This window comes from Lepidochelys kempii, chromosome 2 (assembly GCF_965140285.1).
Source record: "Lepidochelys kempii isolate rLepKem1 chromosome 2, rLepKem1.hap1, whole genome shotgun sequence".
In the NCBI taxonomy this organism is placed as follows: domain Eukaryota; kingdom Metazoa; phylum Chordata; order Testudines; family Cheloniidae; genus Lepidochelys; species Lepidochelys kempii.
In genome coordinates this window covers 186423482-186445936 of record NC_136381.1, presented here as the reverse complement: position 1 = coordinate 186445936, position 22455 = coordinate 186423482, and the positions used below count along the sequence as shown (strand labels likewise).

General features: G+C 42.0%; 1 protein-coding gene across 46 annotated transcripts in view; it reads right to left on the bottom strand.

The window, feature by feature from the left end:
- CLASP2 (cytoplasmic linker associated protein 2) overlaps window positions 1-22455 on the bottom strand; it is a 271467-nt gene that overhangs the window by 142703 nt on the left and 106309 nt on the right. For all 46 annotated transcript variants that reach the window (XR_012157456.2, XR_012157457.2, XM_073333055.2 and 43 more), the window contains 3 exons: window positions 14024-14103; window positions 897-989; window positions 353-498 (listed from right to left, as the gene is read on the bottom strand). Coding sequence is in view for 44 of the 46 variants with exons in the window: in XM_073333055.2 (XP_073189156.1) it covers window positions 353-498; window positions 897-989; window positions 14024-14103 (319 nt within the window). In the remaining 2 variants the exon portion in view is untranslated. The remainder of the gene's footprint in view (window positions 1-352; window positions 499-896; window positions 990-14023; window positions 14104-22455) is intronic.

Here is a 22455-nt window from a genome sequence, read left to right as displayed (position 1 = left end):
AATATTTCATTTACTAAAATATTCCCCTGCTCTTCTATATAAACCCTCTCCTTTCAAGCTGATGTCTTATTCAGCCACGGTATAGCATATCTTCTACATCATGGAATATACCCACAGTTACAATGAAGAGTGCTGCTTTAGATTATATGCATTTTTCTACAGCTTCAGATCCTGACTTCACTCTCCAAACAGGTATTGTACACAGGAACTCAACACAGATATTTAGCTGATGGTGCATTGGCACAGCTGAGACTTTTTTTTTTTTTTAAATCTTGATGTTATTAACCATATACCTTATTTAGATCTAGTGCCATTTGAAACTGAGGTCATACAAAACTAAGCAAGTACTTACGCTACAGTAATGCATGCTTCTCTAACCACCTGGGATCTGAGATCCTTAGCTGATAATTTAAAAGCTCCATCCAACAACCGTAGATGCTGGAAAAAGCAGTCATACTGTGCAGCTCCAGCAACAAGCAGCGACCGAACCTTCTTGAGCTACAACAAAATTAAGACAGTTATCCTGACTGCACAGACACAGAGGTTTTAAAATATGTAAAGCCTACAGGCAAGTGTCGCTACCTGCAAGGCACATATACATATGTGTGTGCACATAATTTTGTGCATACACACACAGACTCAGAAGAGGTCCTTTGGAAAAATTACCACTTAAACACCATTAGAAATATATTTCTATATATAGTCTGGCTATTTTTTTCAAACTGATATTGTAAGAATACACAAACACCATTTAAAAATATGAGAAACAATTCAATCTTTAAAAGTGTATCTAACATGAAAAATTCTTGAATTAATCTTAATTGTCAATACTTCACCATTTTGTGAAAGCTTTTTTAGAACAATGTTTGGACAATCTATTTGGATAAAAAACATACCGCACTGGCTCGCTGATCCCAGTCATGTTTATCATCTGAGAGAATTTCCCTGATTTTGTTTAATGTTTCTTCAAGCTCCCGACTAGAATAGATCTGTTTAAAAACAAATAAAGTGTAGACTTAATATTTCCATAAAAACAACAAGGAGTCCAGTGGCACCTTAAAGACTAACAGATTTATTTGAGCATAAGCTTTCATGGCTAAAAACCCCACTTCTTCAGAAGCATGGAGTGAAAAATACAGATGCAGACATAAATACACTGACACATGAAGAAAAGGGAGTTACCTCACGAGTGGAGAACCAGTGCTGACAGGTCCAATTTGATCAGGGTGGATGTAATCCACTCCCAATAACAGATGAGGAGGTGTCAATTCCAGAAGAGGCAAAACTGCTTTTGAAATGAGCCAGCCACTCCCAGTCCCTATTCAAGCCCAAATTAATGGTGTTAAATTTGCAAATGACAGTCCCTGCGTAAAAAAATAAATGGACACAAATCAGACATCAGGAATGGTAACATACAAAAGCCAGGGGGAGAACACTTCAATCTTCCTGGACATTCTATAACAGATTTGAAAGTAGCTACACTTGAACAAAACAGACTTCAAAGAGAAACAGAAGAACTAAAATTCATTTGCAAATTTAACACCATTAATTTGGGCCGGAATAGGGACTGGGAGTGGCTGGCTCATTACAAAAACAGTTTTGCCTCTCCTGGAATTGACACCTCCTCATCTCTTCATGTGTCAGTATATTTATGTCTGCATCTGTAATTTTCACTCCATGCATCTGAAGAAGTGGGGTTTTTACCCATGAAAGCTTACGCTCAAATAAATCTGTTAGACTTTAAGGTGCCACCGGACTCCTTGTTGTTTTTGTGGATACAGACTAACACTGTATCAGCTATCCCCTGATACTTAATATTTCCATGTTTACCTGAGGAGAGAGACAACAATTGAACTATAATTTTGAAAACATTAAGGACAAAATTTCACATAGGCAGCTTGTAATGCAGTGTCCATTTTAGCACAAATTTTTATTTATATACATAACTGTAATTCAAGGCCTTCTAATACAAACGTTTAACATTGATTTTGTAATAAACATTTTATCTCAGGAAAGATTTCAGTCTCAGTCTATAGAACAAGTAAATCACCAACCCCAGTGACTTACTAATTTTAGTAATTTAATTTTTTGATTCAGCTACAATTCAACATGAGTGAAATGTTTAGGCAGTAGGTCAATATGATATTGTGTTTAAATTTCAATCTAATTTCCCAGTATGAATATAAAATTGTTCTACTATGGAAATAATATTGGGGCAGGGACTTCTTTTTCTTATGTGTATATACAAAAAGAAAAGGAGTACTTGTGGCATCTTAGAGACTAACCAATTTATTTGAGCATAAGCTTTCTGAGCTCCAGCTCACTTCATCGGATGCATACTGTGGAAAGTATAGAAGATCTTTTATACACACAAAGCATGAAAAAATACTTCCCCCCACACCACTCTCCTGCTGGCAATAGCTTATCTAAAGTGATCACTCTCCTTACAGTGTGAATGATAATCAAGTTGGGCCATTTCCAGCCCAAATCCAGGTTAACACACACACACAAACCCACTCTCCTGCTAGTAATAGCTTATCTAAAGTGACCACTCTCCTTACAATGTGTATGATAATCAAGGTGGGCCATTTCCAGCACAAATCCAGGGTTTAACAAGAATGTCTGAGGAAGGTCGAAACAGCAGACTGGACTTCTAAATAGAGTGCTTCCGCTGATGTGCACGGGCTGAAATTGTGGAAAAGCCGCATCACTTGCCCCATAACCTCAGCCGTGCGGAACACAATGCCATCCACAGCCTCAGAAACAACTCTGACATCATAATCAAAAAGGCTGACAAAGGAGGTGCTGTTGTCATCATGAATAGGTCGGAATACGAACAAGAGGCTGCTCGGCAGCTCTCCAACACCACTTTCTACAAGCCATTACCCTCTGATCCCACTGAGAGTTACCAAAAGAAACTACAGCATTTGCTCAAGAAACTCCCTGAAAAAGCACAAGATCAAATCCGCACAGACACACCCCTGGAGCCCCGACCTGGGATATTCTATCTACTACCCAAGATCCATAAACCTGGAAATCCTGGGCACCCCATCATCTCAGGCATTGGCACCCTGACAGCAGGATTGTCTGGCTATGTGGACTCCCTCCTCAGGCCCTACGCTACCAGCACTCCCAGCTACCTTCGAGACACCACTGAATTCCTGAGGAAACTTCAATCCATCGGTGATCTTCCTGATAACACCATCCTGGCCACTATGGATGCAGAAGCCCCTACACCATCATTCCACACAAAGATGGACTACAAGCCATCAAGAACACTATCCCCGATAATGTCACGGCTAACCTGGTGGCTGAACTTTGTGACTTTGTCCTTACCCATAACTATTTTACATTTGGGGACAATGTATACCTTCAGATCAGTGGCACTGCTATGGGTACCCACATGGCCCCACAGTATGCCAAAATTTTTATGGCTGACTTAGAACAACGCTTCCTCAGCTCTCGTCCCCTAACGCCCCTACTCTACTTGCGCTACACTGATGACATCTTCATCATCTGGACCCATGGAAAAGAAGCCCTTGAGGAATTCCACCATGATTTCAACAATTTCCATCCCACCATCAACCTCAGCCTGGTCCAGTCCACACAAGAGATCCACTTCCTGGACACTACAGTGCTAATAAACGATGGTCACATAAACACCACCCTATACCGGAAACCTACTGACCGCTATTCCTACCTACATGCCTCCAGCTTTCACCCTGACCACACCACACGATCCATCGTCTACAGCCAAGCTCTGCGATACAACCGCATTTGCTCCAACCCCTCAGACAAAGACAAACACCTACAAGATCTCTATCAAGTATTCTTACAACTACGATACCCACCTGCGGAAGTGAAGAAACAGATTGATAGAGCCAGAAGAGTTCCCAGAAGTCACCTACTACAGGACAGGCCCAACAAAGAAAATAACAGAACGCCACTAGCCGTCACCTTCAACCCCCAACTAAAACCCCTCCAACGCATTATTAAGGATCTACAACCTATCCTGAAGGATGACCCAACACTCTCACAAATCCTGGGAGACAGGCCAGTCCTTGCCTACAGACAGGCCCCCAGCCTGAAGTGAATACTCACCAGCAACCACATACCACACAACAGAACCACTAACCCAGGAACCTATCCTTGCAACAAAGCCCGTTGCCAACTGTGCCCACATATCTATTCAGGGGACACCATCACAGGGCCTAATAACATCAGCCACACTATCAGAGGCTCGTTCACCTGCACATCCACCAATGTGATATATGCCATCATGTGCCAGCAGTGCCCCTCTGCCATGTACATTGGTCAAACTGGACAGTCTCTACGTAAAAGAATAAATGGACACAAATCAGATGTCAAGAATAACAACATTCATAAACCAGTCGGAGAACACTTCAATCTCTCTGGTCACGCGATTACAGACATGAAAGTTGCAATTCTTCAACAAAAAAACTTCAAATCTAGACTCTAGCGAGAAACTGTTGAATTGGAATTCATTTGCAAATTGGATACAATTAACTTAGGCTTGAATAGAGACTGGGAGTGGCTAAGTCATTATGCAAGGTAACCTATTTCCCCTTGTTTTTTCCTAACCCCCCCCCCCCCCAAGACGTTCTTGTTAAACCCTGGATTTGTGCTGGAAATGGCCCACCTTGATTATCATACACATTGTAAGGAGAGTGGTCACTTTAGATAAGCTATTACCAGCAGGAGAGTGGGTTTGTGTGTGTGTGTTGGGGGGAGGAGGGGTGAGAAAACCTGGATTTGGGCTGGATACAGCCCAACTTGATTATCATTCACACTGTAAGCAGAGTGATCACTTTAGATAAGCTATTGCCAGCAGGAGAGTGGGGTGGGGGGAGGTTTTTTTTCATGCTTTGTGTGTATAAAAGATCTTCTACACTTTCCACAGTTTGCATCCGATGAAGTGAGCTGTAGCTCACGAACGCTTATGCTCAAATAAATTGGTTAGTCTCTAAGATGCCACAAGTACTCCTTTTCTTTTTCCGAATACAGACTAACATGGCTGTTACTCTGAAACCTGTCATTATGTGTATATAGTACACATATAGAGCCCTGACTGAATTGTTAGGCACTCTACGACACAAATAAAACCAACAATTTGTTTGAAAAATACTTTAAGAATCTCAGTCACATCTATGTGAGGAATATGTATATTAGTGATGCTTAGCTAGAATTGGGTTTTTTTCAATGTTCCTTTTGTACATTCCTTTAATAAATGCATTTAGTACATGTATTACATTTTTTAAAAATACATTTTGAAGAAGGCCTCTATTTTCAGTTTGGGTTACCTTTTCACCTTTAAAAAAAAAAGGTTTGACTGACCAACAAATCAACAACTCGACAAAACAAAAATCAACTTGTTAATTAACGCTGTCAATTCCAGAGTTCACGTATAAGGAAGATTTCACAAGGAGGAAAATTAGAAGCTTAAGAAAATTTTTGTGATGAAAGCACCCACTTTCATATACAACCAAGTTAACGAAGTCCTTCTGATTTCTCTACTCCAGCTGTTCCCAAACTGTGTTCCACAGAACACTGGTGTTCCACACGATGTGAATAGGTATTCCGCGAAAGAATCTAGAATTTAATTTTGACTCTTGCACTTTTGTACTACTTTATATGTGCTTTCCAGTTAGAAATTGTTAGTTCAAGTTATTTTAAATTTGTATTTTTGCTTTGTTTTATAAAATAAAATATATTTGAGCATAAATAACGCAATTTATTTGAAAAAAGACTACAAAATAATAAGTGTTCCGTAATAGGCTAAAAAGTGTTCCATGGCCAAAAAAGTTTGGGAAACGCTGCTCTACTCCATCCCCTACACTCACATACCCTTCTCTGCTCCCCAGATCTAACCAGAACATGCTGCTTTCTACCTTCATGAAACATGCTAAATTGAAGTTCAGGTTTTTCTCCAGACAACAGAGGGAAGTAGGTCAGAGACAGAGCTCTGAGTAAGTTCCTCTTAAGCAACTTGCAATAATTTTTTGACAAATTTTGTTGTTGCTGGAAAGTGGTAGTATGTTGAAAACTGAGGTCGTTTACTGTAGTAAAAGTCTAGACCGGGATGGCCAAATTTACTGACCCTCCGAGCCGCATATGACCATCTTCAGAAGTTTGAGAGCTGAGGCCCGCCTCTGGAGATGTGTGAGGAGGACATGTGGGGTCATGTGCTGCCAGGCCCCCTCCCTGCACTGCAGCTACTGGAGCTGGCAAGCTGGGGGCTTTGCCTTGGGTAGAGGTAACGGGAAACAGCTGGGAGCTGCAGAGAGAGATGCTTCTTTTGCTGCTGCCTCTCCCCAAGGAGCTAAAGCAGAGGCCCCTCCGTGCAGCTCCCAGCTGTTTGCCGCTACCTTTCCACACAGAGCTAACATCTGGGAGCGGAAGGGAAGGGACGCTGAGCGAAAGAGGAAGGTGAAACTGGGGGTGTGTGACTCAAGATATTGGGAGGGCCAAACCTTTTAATTGTGCCCTCCCCCCAACAGGCACCAGTCATTTCTGTCAGAAGCCCCAAGCTCCCCCCACCCCCTCAGTCTGGTAGGCAGAAAAGGCGGGGGGGGGGGGGAGGGCGGAGAGAGGAGGAGCCACACTAACTGTAAAAGAGCCGTACGCAGCTCACGAGCCAGTTTGGCCACCCCGGTCTAGACTAATGCATAATGTCTTGTAAAGGCATGTATGGAGCTCCAGGTTACATCCCTACATACATCTAGTAAAAGTACGTCTTACAGAGATGCTGCAGAGGTTGCTTGAGCGCTAATTGAATGGACTTTCACCTCCTCCATGCAGCCTGAGATCCATTTAAAGAGTCTCTGCACAGACAGACCTTTACACCTCGATCACTCTACTACGGTAATAAAAAGCCTAGGTGTTTTTCTAATTTCTTTTGTTCTTTGCAGATAAAAGGCCATCAGACATCTAGGGATTGAAGCCTTCTCTCTGCATCAGAGGCATGTGGTTTGGGGAAAAAATTCTGATAAGTGAATAGTCTGATACATGTGAAACTTTGAAATGACTTTAGGAATGGAGGCAAAGAAAGACTTTATGGAAGATGGTCTATGGTGGATCTATCATGAGTGCTCCCAGCTTGCTCATCCTCCTGGCTGATGTGATGGTGACTAGGAAGACAACTTTCATCCAGAGATGGGACAAAGAACAGGTGGCTAATGGTTCGAAGTGAGATTTGATGAGAACCAGAAAGATGAGGTTGAGGTCCCACAGAAGTGTTGGTTTCACCATTGCTGGAAAAGTTCTAATAAGTCTCTTCAGGAATCTAGTCATCATGGGCTGAGTACAGATAATCCTCAATTAGAGGATGAAAAGCTCTGATTGCTGCAGGTGTACCTGAAGGGAACTGATAGAGAGGTCTGATGTCTTACAGGTAAGTAGGTATTTTACAAAAACAGGGATTCCAGAGGATCTGGAGATGGCTGGTGTTGTTGTAACGAAGAAGAGAAGTACTTCCATTTGGTCAAAGAACTTCTCTTGGTAGAGACCTTCCTCTGGTTAAGAATGGATTGAACTGCCACTGAACATGTATGCTCTGCATCTGATCCCTATTCAAAGACTACGCCTTGAGATGTAGTGTACTGGGCTGAGGTGCCTGACTATAGCATTGTCGTTGTGTCAGCAGACCTGGAAGTGGTCAGATGTTAATGGGAGGATGGGGGTGAAAATCTCAGGAGTTCCAAGAACCAGAACTGTCTTGGCCAATTGGGCACAACGAGGCTTACCCAAGCCCAGTTCTTCTACAGGGCTTCCTATATTAGGGGGATGGGAGGAAAAGTATCAGAGGTGGTCTGTCCAGGGTAGTGACAGGGCATCGTCCTTTGAGCTGCAGCCCAGAGTTGCTCTAGCGCAATACAGGAGCAGTTCCTTGTACTTTTGCAAGACGAAAAGATCCCAAAATGGTGTTTCCCACTGGTTGGGGATCTTGTTCAGAACAGAATCATGAATCTCCCATTTGTGGCCTGTGAAAAAATGCCTACTGAGACTGAGTGCTAGTGAGTTCCATGCACATGATAGGTATACTGCTGAGAGGGTTATGTGGCTTCCGATAGTCAATCTCTACACACAGAGGGATCTTGCTCTCCCTTGTTTGTTTATGTAGAAGACAGCCATCATATTATCCAGCATTACTTGGATATGCCAGGATTGGATGAGTGACATCCAAAGTGTTGCTGGCCCAATGGACCGCTCTGAATTCTAGTAAATTAATATGCACCCTGGTCTCCTGAAGAGTCCACCTGCCTTCTGCAGTATGATTGTTCATCTGGGCTTCCCAGGGGTAACAACAGTCTTCTCAGGTGAAGGTGTGAGGAAAGGAACTCCTACCTGAATTTCTCCAGTGACCTGCTTTATCAGATCATTAATGGCATCAAATCTCCCAAGGGGGAAATAGGCTCTTACTGTAGTCGAGTCTAGGTGGCTCCTAATAAATCTATGGATCTTGTGGGCATTAAAGTAGACTTTTTGTGATTGACAACAGGTTCAGGAAGCAAGAAGACTGAATCGGAATAGAGTTGCCGGCCAGACTTCCCTGCTGGGAAGTGGTTCTCTGGGTAGCTGTATTCTGAAGGAGGCAGACTGATCTAATACCTCTTGTGGGTTCTATCTATGGTTGTTTTCCTCAGAGTGGGAGGGAAGCATCATCTGGAACGACAGATTTTCTTGATGAAATAATAGGCTCCTGCTCTACTGGAGGTGACATCGATACCAATGGGAGGAAAATGTGAGTTGTGGACACATTAGGAAAGGAGCCTCTTCCTCTCAAGGTGATTTCTTCAGGTGTAGGGATCTCTCCAAGGAGATCCAGGACCAACAAAAGAGGATATTGTGGATACAACAGAGTGAAAATATCCTCAAATGAGGTAAAGGTTTTGGTCCTCCCTGATGTCTGGGGAACCCCTGAGAAGTGGATTGGGAGATCCAGGTCTAGTACTCAAAGGATCCCACACAGAGTATGTCGGAACCATTGAATGGAGTCCCAAGGTGGAACTCCCAGATGGGTCTGGTTGGTACCCGCCTTTTGGCTTGTGGGAAGAAGCCAAAACTGGGACGGTCAGATCTTTCTTCCTTCGCACTTCGCCTTCTTAGGCAAACCTGAATGGCAGGTTTATGCAGACCTAACTCCCTAGGAGCTGCGCACGAGGACTCAACCTTGGACTGAGATGGGGAAGGATCCTTTTTCTTAAGAGGCAGATCTGGATGGGGATCTGTCCTTATATCTATGGTCATGTTGCCTGCTCTCACGTGAGGATTTCTAGGCTTAACAGTCTTACTGTCTACTCCAGAGATCATGCTCGGAGCAGCACTGCTTGCAATCTAAGGCCACTATACAGGAGGTCTACTGGCCCAGATACGAATACAGCCTCATAGCCTGCTCCACGAGGTGCTTCCATATATGGAGCTCTTGTCTCTCACGAGTTCAAGGAGTGAAGGAGTGGCAGAAACTGCATTTGCGAGCCCCAGATTCCAGTCCCTGCCTCAAATCAGAAAGGGAAGGGACCTGAACATGGGTCATTCGCATCCAAAATGAGTGTCCTAACCACCTGGGTGGCTACAGGCGATGTTAGGGAGGGATGGGTGCTCTCTCAAGTTTCTTCATGAAAAAGTTCAAAGTGCCTTGGTTTTGTTCCATATTGAAACAAAAAATTTCAAAATCCTTTGTGAAATGAAATCACTGTTTTCCAACTGGCTCTAACAACATAGTCAACCTGGCTTCACTGTAAAAAAAAAAAAAAAATCAGCAAAATTCACACAGAAGCATACATGAGTTTACAACTGTTCTTTAGGTGAGATACGGAACAAAAAACAAAGCTAATTTCTTCTAGAGAACAGAAATATAGAGTGATCAACATTATTATTTGTATTACTGTAGCACTGAGGAGCCCTAGTCATGGACCAGGATCCCACTGTGCTAAGCACTGTACAACACAGAATGAAAAAAACAGTTCCTGCCCCAAAGAGCTGATGTTTTAAGCATAAGACACGAGATACAGACAGACCAACGGAAAAGTACAACGAAACAATGAGACAATATTGGTCAGCATCATGTGGTCTCAGCACCTAACTGTTGTCAAGTTTTTTGTAGGCCTCTCAGCAAAGGAGAATTTTAACAAGTATTTTCATGAAAGATAATGAGTAAGTTTAGCAGATTCTTATGGGAAGCATTTCCCAGGCACAAGAGGCAGGATGGGAGAAAGGTGCTTGTTTCAAAAACTAACCAACGGGTGATGGAGGCTGACATTGTGGACAAATCTGAAAGGGGAGTCAACCTTTGGATAAGGATGAACCAAAACAGCCTGGCCCAAGGTCAGTAAAGTCTAGTGGAGAGATCAAGCCGTGAGCCTACACCAGAGACAGAGGCTGCATTGTCTAGCTTTGCTGTTCATTTCTCTTACGTTTTGTGTGCATTTGTCTTGTTCTGTGTTTTAGGAAACAGGGTTGGACTTTTAGAAAAGCAGCAACAGCTCCAGTCTCTCTCACTCAACTTCTCCTTTCTCCAAAAGGACAGTTATTACTACCATCTTTAATACCAGCTGAGACATGGGTGGGCAATAAATTTTGCAGAGGGACCACTCCACGAAGTCGTCATGGGCCGCACATTTCTACTATATTAATGGAGGGAGTGTGGGGTCTGGGAGGGAGTTTGGGTACAGGAGGGAGCTCCAGGCTGGTGCAGAGTGTTGGGGTGCAGGAGAGAGTGAGGGGTGTGGGCTCTGGGAGGGAGTTTGGTGCAGGAGGGGGCTCCAGGCTGAGGCAGGGGCTTGGGATGCAGGAGGGGGTTCTGACCAGGGGCAGGGGTCTGTGGTGCAAGAGGGGGTGCGAGGTGCAGGCTCTGGCGGGGAGGCACTTACCACAGGCAGCTCCCAGCCGGCAGCCGCTTAAGTGCCTGCCGTGGCCCCATGCCACTCCTGGAAGCGGCCGGTTGCTAGCACCATGTCACGTCTCTGTGCGTCCCTTGGGGGAAGGGGAGCAGCGGGTCTCCGTGAGCTGCCTGCGCCCACAAGCAATGCCCCCGCAGCTCCCATTGGCCACTTTTGTGAGGACAGTGCTGGGAGCTGGCACAGAGCACAGAGCCACCTCCCCTCCCTGCCTCCCACCAGGGGCCCGCAAAGACATGCCATCAGCAGCAGCTTGCCACTTCTGGGAATGGTGTGGCAGCCTGCCTGAGCGCCCCACTGCGCCGTGGGACTTATAGCAGCATGGAGATCACAAGGGGGCAGCCAAAGAGCTGGCGGGCCGGAGAGAAATGTTCGACAGGCCGGATCCGGCCCGGAGCCGTATTCTGCCCACCCCTGATCGAAGAGACTGTCAAACAGGGTTTTTCCTTCTGAAGACTATCTCCAGCTAATGGGAAAGGGAACAGGGCATGTTGTTAAAATTATAGCTTTATTTAATGCTTTACATTTCAAATGCTTTAACTATTTTTCCTTCTTTTCTGTATATTTAATAAAAGGTTAAAAGGATTTTTAACGGAGTGTTTGCAATGGTACTAAACAGGCTGAGGTCTATGTATATCAAACCTTGTTTAACACTACCGTCCCAACATGTACTGCTTGCTAAAGGTATGTCTATGCTGCAGGTGGGAGTGAGCCGCCCAGCTGAGGCAGACAGACTAGTGTTAGCGGGGTTCACTCTAATGCACTAAAAATAGCTGAGGATATGATGGAACTGGACGAGACTGGCTAGCCACCCGAACTCAAACCAAGCCTACCTTACCTCATGGATCCATGCTTGGGTGGCTAGCCAGAGCCTCTGCCAGTGTTGGAATGTCCACACAGCTATTTTTAGCACGCTAGAACAAGCTCCACTAACCGGAGTCTTTCTACCTCAGCCAGGATGCTCACTCCCAGCTGCAGTGTAGATAAACCCTAAAACTCTCCAACAAGCACTTGCAGGAGAAAATATTCTTATTTAGTCTGCCTGCTACCATATTACATTTAGAGAGGCATCCTCATTCCAGTCACACTATGCAGTTGTGGGAAATGGTCAATACACATGACACTTTGTCTTTTGGCAGGGAGACCATCTCATTTGCCATGCTAACATCATGAACCGCTATCCCGACCTATACAACCCAGAGAGGATGATCTGTTTCAATTAGATTCTGATATTTACCATTTGGATACTCTTGAGTCATTAGAAGAATCTGTCTAGGATAGTAAGTGTTATAGAACCAATACAGACTGACCAAACCCTGTGCTGCAGAGCATGGCCCTTTCCAACACAGTGGGGATAAATGCTAGTAAGAAAGAGTGGTGTATTTGCATTCAAAATCATCCATGCAGTAGCAAGATGTAAATGGGGGAGGCAGGGGGGAGATACAAAAACAAAACACTCTTGCAGCATAAGGGTTGAAATTCTGCAAAGATTTGCTTACGGGTGGGGTCAGAGTGTTATGGAGATACCTGCAATAAACTATTCCCTTCACAAAAATGGGCAGCTGCATCTTTGCCTACAGATATTCCCAGAAGCATACCTAACAAACAGCTGTGTTGTCATATGGAAGGAACACTGTACACCACTGTGGGTCGGTCATACAGAGGATCCTTTACGGTGGACACAACCAGCAATGAGTTCTCAGTGTTCTACTATACGTTGGGGGTTTAGATAATTTTTTTCCAACAAGAGTGCACTTAACAAATGGCCCAACCACAAAAAGCACCAAATACCCATAGTTCAGCACTCTGATAATTCAGAACACTTAATTAAAGGTCAGATATTAGAAAGAACTCAGTACCCCTAATTTAGGCACTCAGGTAAGAGGCTAGACTTTTCAAAAGAGTTCTGTTAGAGATGAGCACTTTTGACAATCTGTCTGTGTGTGCTAGATTCAGGTCCCAAATTTTAGACACCCAACTTGGAAAACATTAGCCTTGCTTTTTTAAACCATTTGTCTAGTTCAGCATTTAATAAAGTTACAACCCTAGGTTTTCCATAAAATCATGTCTGTCTTTCATTCACATCATGTATCGGCATTAAACATGTAAAGTAACACTTCAATGAGAACAAGGTCACTTCTCTCAGCAGTTACTGGGAAAAGATTAGTAAAACAACAATGGGCTTGAACCTGAAAAGGAAAAATAAAGGTTAATTAGTAACTAATAGTTGAAACAAACAGTTTCCAAGAGAGGCTAGGAAATAACCATCAATGGAAAACTTAAGGACTAATTTGACACTATTTACGAGGAACAATGCAATGATGATGGAATCGATCCTACTAGGACGCAAAACTGGACTCAATTATACATCTGCACTTATTCCCAAAGCGAATATTTCCATGATTAGCTGCTGTATCCAAAAAATACATATTTTCACTTTTTTTTTTAAAAAAAGAGGGTACCTGTATTCATATGATAGGGATCGTGACACAGAACGTTTACATGTTCATTTTGAATGCAAGTAATGACAGACATATGTAAACACAGGCATTGTATGAGTGTATTAAACAATTCCTAAAGTTAATGTCTGGGTAAATTGTAATCCACTATTCACGAAGAACAGAAAGGAAACTAGCAATGTGAATCAAACCTCTTGTCAACTTATTTTAAAAATCAAACCCTCCATGACTCAAATTACACAAGAAAGCTGTTAACAAAAATACAAACAAACCTATTTTAGGTTTTTTAATACACTCAGGACAAACTGTCCTGTGCCTATGTTAGAAATAATATTAATTCCCTAGACCAGACCAATATACCAAAGTTCAGTGCAGAACAAATCTTATAGCTAACTTCTAATTCTAGCCTAAAAATATAATGGAAGCCAACACCCATTTTTAGTATGTATGTGCAGGCACTTGCAATAATTTGAAGGGGAAATGTTAACAATACCCAGCTAAGGCGGATCATTTCATGACAACAAAGCATAATTAGAAAAAAATTAACGATTAAAGAGGCTTTTTGACATACAGTATTGCAAATCAAAACACATAAAAATAAGACATTTCTTCTGAAAATAAAATTGAGTACGAATGACAATGTCTTACCTGTACAGAAGGAACATCTGTAAATGCCCTAATAAAATCATCCTCATCGACGGCTCCAGCTCCTCCTTCTTTAGATGCACCTATGTAAGTTTTAAAACAAAAAACTGCTTAATATTGTCTAATACATTTCAAATTTACAAAGATTTTCCAGTTCAAATATATTCAATTTATATTTAACTTTAGTTATAGTGTAATCTTTAGTACCTGGTAAGGCAAGGTGAAAAATTTCATAGAACTGATAAACACGGAATTTCTACTATATAGGAAATTTTAATATTCTAACATCTGTTTTCATCTTTAATCTGGACAGAATCAAAATACCAAAACTTTTCATAAAATACTAAGTTAAAAAACATTTTGATGTGGGAATGTCAAATTTCTGACATTTTCAACCAAAACAAAATATTTCAACATCCTCAAACTGAGACATTTAGATTTGTTAACCGAATATAAAATATTTTTTCCATTTTACCATAGAAAAAAATTTCCCCACAAAAGTCAACATTTTACAGTGAAAACGTTCATTTTTGCTGAAACCACATTTTCTGCCAAAAAATTCCCCTGAACATTTCCAACCTGCTCTAATATTTAATCCCTAGAACACCCATCACCATACAACATGCTTGTACAGAATGCCTCCACTATCTACTGAAATAAAAGAGGTTTTCCTTGAACATGTATCACACAATAAACTAACAGTGGATTTAAAAATCCTATTTAAATTTGTTAGTCTCTAAGAAAAGGAGTACTTGTGGCACCTTAGAAACTAACCAATTTATTTGAGCATAAGCTTTCGTGAGCTACAGCTCACTTCATCAGATGCATACTGTGGAAAATACAGAAGATATTTTTATACACACAGACCATGAAAAATTGGGTGTTTATCACTACAAAAGGTTTTCTCTCCCCTCCACCCCACCCTCCTGCTGGCAATAGCTTATCTAAAGTGATCACTCTCCTTACAATGTGTATGATAATCAAGGTGGGCCATTTCCAGCACAAATCCAGGGTTTAACAAGAACGTATGAGGAACAGTGGGGGGGGGGGTGAAGGAATAAACAAGGGGAAATAGGTTACTTTTTATAATGAATCAACCATTCCCAGTCTCTATTCAAGCCTAAGTTAATTGTATCCAATTTACAAATTAATTCCAATTCAGCAGTCTCTCGCTGGAGTCTGAAGTTTTTTTGTTGAAGGATAGTCACTTTGAGATCAGAAATAGAGTGACCACAGAGACTGAAGTGTTCTCCAACTGGTTTATGAATGTTATAATTCTTGACATCTGATTTGTGTCCATTTATTCTTTTACGCAGAGACTGTCCAGTTTGCCCAATGTACATGGCAGAGGGGCCTTGCTGGCACATGATGGCATATATCACATTGGTAGATGTGCAGGTGAACGAGCCTCTGATAGCGTGGCTGATGTTATTAGGCCCTGTGATGGTGTCCCCTGAATAGATATGTGGGCACACATATCCTGGGAGACAGGCCAGTCCTTGCCTACAGACAGCCCCCCAGCCTGAAGTGAATACTCACCAGCAACCACATACCACACAACAGAACCACTAACCCAGGAACCTATCCTTGCAACAAAGCCCGTTGCCAACTGTGCCCACATATCTATTCAGGGGACACCATCACAGGGCCTAATAACATCAGCCACACTATCAGAGGCTCGTTCACCTGCACATCCACCAATGTGATATATGCCATCATGTGCCAGCAATGCCCCTCTGCCATGTACATTGGACAAACTGGACAGTCTCTACGTAAAAGAATAAATGGACACAAATCAGATGGCAAGAATTATAACATTCATAAACCAGTCGGAAAACACCTCAATCTCTGGGGTCACTTGATTTCTGATCTCAAAGTGACTATCCTTCAACAAAAAAACTTCGAAAACAGACTCCAGCAAGAGACTGTTGAATTGGAATTAATTTGTAAATTGGATACAATTAACTTAGGCTTGAATAGAGACTGGGAATGGTTGATTCATTATAAAAAGTAATCTATTTCCCCTTGTTTATTCCTTCACCTCCCTCCACCCCCCACTGTTCCTCATACATTCTTGTTAAACACTGGATTTGTGCTGGAAATGGCCTACCTTGATTATCATACATATTGTAAGGAGAGTGATCGCTTTAGATAAGCTATTACCAGCAGGAGAGTGGGGTGGAGGAAGAGTAAACCTTTTGTAGTGATAAACACCCAATTTTTCATGGTCTGTGTGTATAAAAACATCTTCCGTATTTTCCACAGTATGCATCTGATGAAGTGAGCTGTAGCTCACGAAAGCTTATGCTCAAATAAATTGGTTAGTCTCTAAGGTGCCACAAGTACTCCTTTTCTTTATGCGAATACAGACTAACACGGCTGCTACTCTGAAACTTTTCATTTTAAGTAATTCCCCTGTTATGAAGATTCAAAATATAGGGCCGATCTTGCAGCCATTCCACAATGCCCACTGAAGTCAAGGGAAAGCTGCATGTAGAAAGACTAGACTAATTGTGATCATTTCAATACACAGCAATAACACACACAAGTGAAAACAAACAAAAAAAGTTTAAGAAACAAGCTAAAACTAACAATCTAACCATGTGCTCAAAAGGCTGTCTGAGCTTATCTACTTGTACTTCTGAAATAAAATTTTAAAGATCACATGGTACCATAGTTTATAGAGGGCTTCTGTAGTTTGTTACCAAAATAAAATTATTCAGTAACACTTTCAAACAGTAACTCTATAAGGTTCCTATCAACATTCTTTTTCAGAATTATGCAACAAATATTGTTTTAACAGCAGAGACAATATCTGATATCGAGCAGAAAAGCAGCATAGACTCAATAGTTTACACATAAAAAGTAAGTATTATTATTTTGCTACTTGTAACTGAAAAGCAATAGAGATACTGAAATTGCGCCATCCCTTTTTCAGCCAGGCAGTCAAAGGCCCTTTGGAAAATGTACATACTTTATTGGTGCAGTGTGGTTCCCTTGGTCCTACCCTACTGACCAATATTGGTGTGATGATGTTATTGGCTGACAAAAGCATCAGATCACTGTATTTAGCATGAGTTGCAATTAAGTGTTTGGCAGAACTGCATTAAGATACAAGAAGTTTCACCTTTCTTTAAATGGGATGAACAATTTTCTACTAGCTTAAGAAGAGAGTTGGAGACTGGTTAATGACTGTGATTCTTATTTCCACTTTAATTTTTCTGGATAACAATAGCTGGTATGCTGGACCAACTGTGAGAAGGGTCCTTACTAAGAGCACAGTAGCTATGCCAAATGGTTGGAGGCTATTGAGGGTGAAAACTGATTGTCTTCAGCCTTCCTCTAATAATATCCACATTTCCTGATCTTCCTCCAGTGGGAGTCTAGTCTTTCTGTTGAATCCTGAGAATGTGCAGGCAGAAAATTATAACAGTTCTTATTCATGAACTGTACTCTTCCTTGTTCAGTATTGGTAATAGGGGACATCATATCAAATATTTTTTCCTGAATTTCCCCCTTACCACTTTGTCTAAGAAGGACTCCCAAGAAGAGTCCCTCCCAGAAATGGAGTGGAGCTCACTAATTATCCAGACAAGTAGTTTCTCTTTCATGCCTGGAGCCACAAGCATCTCCTAGTTAGTGTGTTAAAAACCAAAACCATGGAGGAAAACCTGACAGAATCCATTGTGGCATTCATTACATATTATGCTGTGATTGAGATTTTATTAAGGATGGCCTAAAAGCTTGTCCTTGGGCAGCAATAGTTCTTTTAGATTCTCAAACTAGATCATGATTACCCCTACTTAGAAAATATCTGATGAGGCTTGCACACACTTAGCAGGTGCCTCATAAAAGAAAACCAAGTCAAAACTATTTTGGCAAGAATTCTCCTCCCAAGAGTAACAATTTCCATGCTTGATGCTGCCAGAGCAACATGTAATTTTGTAAGTTAGGTCAGGGACAGTGCTATATTTGAGTAAAACTTCATCACTACTTTATTCATTTGCCTACCCTTTGCTGGTTGCTCCCATTCTGATTTGATTGCTTTCCTTGGATCATTCTTGTTCCTTCAGGGAAAGTAATCCTGGTTGGAGGAATTTGTTTGAATTTTGCTCAGCGGTTGGTTCACACCCAAGACCAGGGCGACTTGGCTGGTCATCTTCATTCTTACTGGGGAACGAGAATGCCTGTTCTAAGCATTAGCTCCAGATTATTCAGTGCCTGAAAATGGACAATTTCTTTAATTCAGAAGTGAAGAACTAGAGATGGAGGTCCTATGCATCTTGAATTTCTTGCTGCACTTCATGTGTGTATGGAGGTTGGGTTTTTTTAGATTTAGGAAAATAAGTTTATTCAGAATAAGAATCCCTTGCCTTTAAGGGCTTGTCTACAATGGCAATTTACAGCACTGCAACTTTCTTGCTTAAGGGTGTGAAAAAACACCCCCCTGAGCACAGCAAGTTTCAGTGCTGTAAAGCACCAATGTAGACAGAGCACCAGCGCTGGGAGCCAAGCTCCTAGTTCTGGTAGCGTCACCCCTCATGGAGGTGGTTTTTTAAGAGCACTGGGAGAGAGCCGTGACCACACAAGCCACATTAAAGCACTGCCATGGCAGCGCTTCAGCGTTGCCAGTGTAGACTAGCTCTAAGGGGGTTTTAGCATTTGGTATTTTAAGGAATTCATTAGCCCTAGTAATGATGGATCAACTCTAACCCAAATTACATATTGGTAGCATTTGAAGAGCAGGCTGAAGCACCAGGAACAAATCCTGCTTTTGCCATAAAGGTTTGACAGCATAATTTAGGCTGTCGTTTAGGAATGAAGATGGCTCCTGAGGTGCTTGGGATCTGACACAGGGCCGAGGAAAACAAGTCTTACTTCCTGGACAGTACTAGAAGAGCAATCTTCAAGTTACCAGATTTCTTGCCTTCTGTGTGTCTCTAGGACTCTTCCTTTGAAGTATGTTTCACGTGTTCTGCCATCAACATGGAAGGCTCTGAGTTTACATACTATTTTTCAAAGACTCAGTGTACAAAAATGTGCCAAGTGTTATGCAGGAATTTCTGAACCTTTTGTGAGAAGGATGCCTGCTGACTCCACAAACAAGGTAGGATCTCAACAAATTGGGTGCTTCTGTTATATAAAAGCTGCCTTTGATAAGACTGTCCATTCTCTACCAACCTGATGCTGGCTATACAGCTTCCCCAGACAGAGACTCCCTGCTGTGAAGTGAAAGAGAGGGAAGAAGACAACAGTACAGAGGAGGAGAAGGAGAAAAGAAGTGGGAAGGAGTCTCTTGAGTTCTTCCAAAAGCAAATACAGTCCAAATAAAATTGGAGTTCTAGAGTTGCTATCCCCAGTTCCTGCAGAGAAAGGAACCTCTGATTACTAAGTACTGGAATGAGTTCTATTATTTTTGCCATCATGTCTTCATAGCTCTAGCTGCTTCTAAAGACTTCAGAAATGGAGCTCAATACATGAGAAAAGGTCAGTGGACATGTCAATCCATAAATGACTTTTTTGGTAACATTTTTGTTTTGAATAAATGCATAGAGTCAATTTAAAACCACACTTCTGACTGAAAATAGTTTACTATTGTTACAATACCTATGAGTACTGTAATAAAAGTGAGAAAAAAGTTGTTTTTAATTTGCATATATACCACCACTGGATATTAGTTTCACAGTATCCCCTTTCTTCAATATCTCCTCTTTGAATGGATGCATCCGTGAAAAAATCATTTTTTTAAAATAGGAAAATGTCACTGAAAAAACACACAAAAATTGGTAGCGGAATTTAGGGCAGCTGTAGTCCTTTAAACTACTTCTAACTCATTTTTTCCCTCTTAAATGGTCACCCTAAAAAACAGAGTTCCCGGAATCAGAAATATGTTCAATCCAAAATGTAATTCCCAAATGCAGAGATAAATATGCCAATGAACTTTGCCAGAGAGTGGTATTGGACAATAGCTCTTCATCCCTAAAGGTTCCGTAGTTCCACATCTTATTTTGCCCCCTTTCTTCAACATGTACTTGGAGAAGGTTAGTAAGGTGTGGGCTCCAGTGTTTTCAGTACCCTTGAAAACACCCAGCTCTCTAACTGTATCTCACCTAACTGAACAACTGCTGTCAAACATCTGGCCCAGAGACTGGAATGGGAGTGAAGGCTTTGTCTGTCTGAAGCTCCATCTGGCCAAGACTGTGGTGATACTAGCAGTTGGGATGAAGCAACAGGAAGATATGGCAAAGAGCATATCTAATCTTCTGACTGAATTTATGTGCCTGCCATTTGTCAGTAGTTTGCAGTTTAGGAATTACTTCATTCCTAGCTGCCATTAGACAATCACACAGAAGCAATGACAAGAATGTTTTTTTCCATCTTGTCTGACTTGGAAATTGTACCTATTTCTTTCATATGGAGACCTTGCTACTGGAATTCATGCCTTCCTCATCTCACTAGAACCGCAATACACTCTAAATAACACACCTTAAATACACTTAAAAACTGGTTGAAGAACACAACAGCCAACGTATTAAATAGTTTCTGTCAGTTGCAACGGCTCGATGTCTAGCTGGCAGCCAGAATCAAGCGGCGTGCCCCAGGGGTCAGTTTTGTTCCACATTTTCATTAATGACCTGGATGATGGTATGGATTTCACCCTCAGCAAGTTTGCAGATGACACTAAGCTGGGGGGAGAGGTAGATACGCTGAAGGGTAGGGATAGGGTCCAGGGTGACCTAGACAAATTGGAGGATTGGGCCAAAAAGAAATCTGTTGAGGTTCAACAAGGACAAGTGCAGAGACCTGCACTTAGGATGGAAGAATCCCATGCACTGCTACAGGCTGGGAACCGACTGGCTCAGTGATAGTTCTGCAGAAAAGGATCTGGGGATTACAGTGGATGAGAAGCTCGATATGAGTCAACAGTGTGCCCTTGTTGCCAAGAAGGCTAATGGCATATTGGGCTGCACTCGTAGGAGCACTGCCAGTGGATCCAGGGAAGTGATTATTCCCCTCTATTCGGCACTTGTGAGTCCACATCTAGAGTACTGTATCCAGTTTTGGGGCCCCCACTACAGAAAGGATGTGGAAAAATTGGAGAGTGTCCAGTGGAGGGCAACAAAAATGATTAGGGGGCTGAGGCACATGACTTATGAGGAGAGGCGAAGGGAACTGGGCTTATTTAGTCTGCAGAAGAGAAGAGTGAGGGGGGATTTTATAGCAGCCTTCAACTACCTGAAGGGGGGTTCCAAAGAGGATGGAGCTTGGCTGTTCTCAGTGGTGGCAGATAACAGAACAAGGAGCAATGGCCTCAAGTTGTAGTGGGGTAGGTCTATGTTGGATATTAGGAAAATCTATTTCACTAGGAGGGTGATGAAGCACTGGAATGGGTTACCCTAGGAGGTGATGGAATCTCCAGCACTAGAGGTTTTTAAGGCCTGGCTTGACAAAGCCCTGGCTGGGATGATTTAGTTGGGGTTGATCCTGCTTTGAGCAGGGGGTTGAACTAGATGACCTTCTGAGGTCTCTTCCAATCCTCATCTTCTATGATTCTAACATACATCACAAGTTTCTCATGATCTGAACTGGCTGCCTTTTGATTCCAGAGTGGAAGTTAAGATGTTGGTTTTGGCCTATAAAGTTCTAAATGGCTTAAGTTTTGCCTGCTCGAGAGAAACTCCCATTTCCAGATGCCAAACCACCACAGATACAATTAATGGAGGCTCTGGAGTTACATTCTCCATTGGTCTGAAATACACCAAATTTGTAGACTTTTAGAACAAACTGCAAGCCTATTTCACAGGCTTTTGGGAAGTATGGAGTAAAGTTTATACTGAACACAGATTTCATATTTTCAAAACTTTTCAGTCTTCTCTTAAATAACCACTGAATCAGCTAAATCAACTTGATATACGTAAAGGGCTTGGCATATTCACATAAATTACATGCAAGAACACAACTTTCAAAGAACATTATTGAAGTTGCAAAGTTAATGTCAAGGTTCCTTCCCCACTCTGAACTCTAGGGTAGAGATGTGGGGACCTGCATGAAAACCTCCTAAGCTTACTTTTACCAGCTTAGGTTAAAACTTCCCCAAGGTACAAAATTATTTTACCCTTGGATTTCCACTGCCACCACCAAACTTTATCTGGGTTTACTGGGAAAACGTAGTTTGGACACGTCTTCCCCCCCAAAATCCTCCCAGCCCTTGCACCCCACTTCCTGGGGAAGGTTTGGTAAAAATCCTCACCAATTTGCATAGGTGACCACAGACCCAAACCCTTGGATCTTAGAACAATGAAAAAGCATTCAGTTTTCTTACAAGACGACTTTTAATAGAAGTAAAGGAATCACCTCTGTAAAATCAGAATGGTAGATTCCTTACAGGGTAATTAGATTCAAAACAGAGAATCCTTCTAGGCAAAACCTTAAGT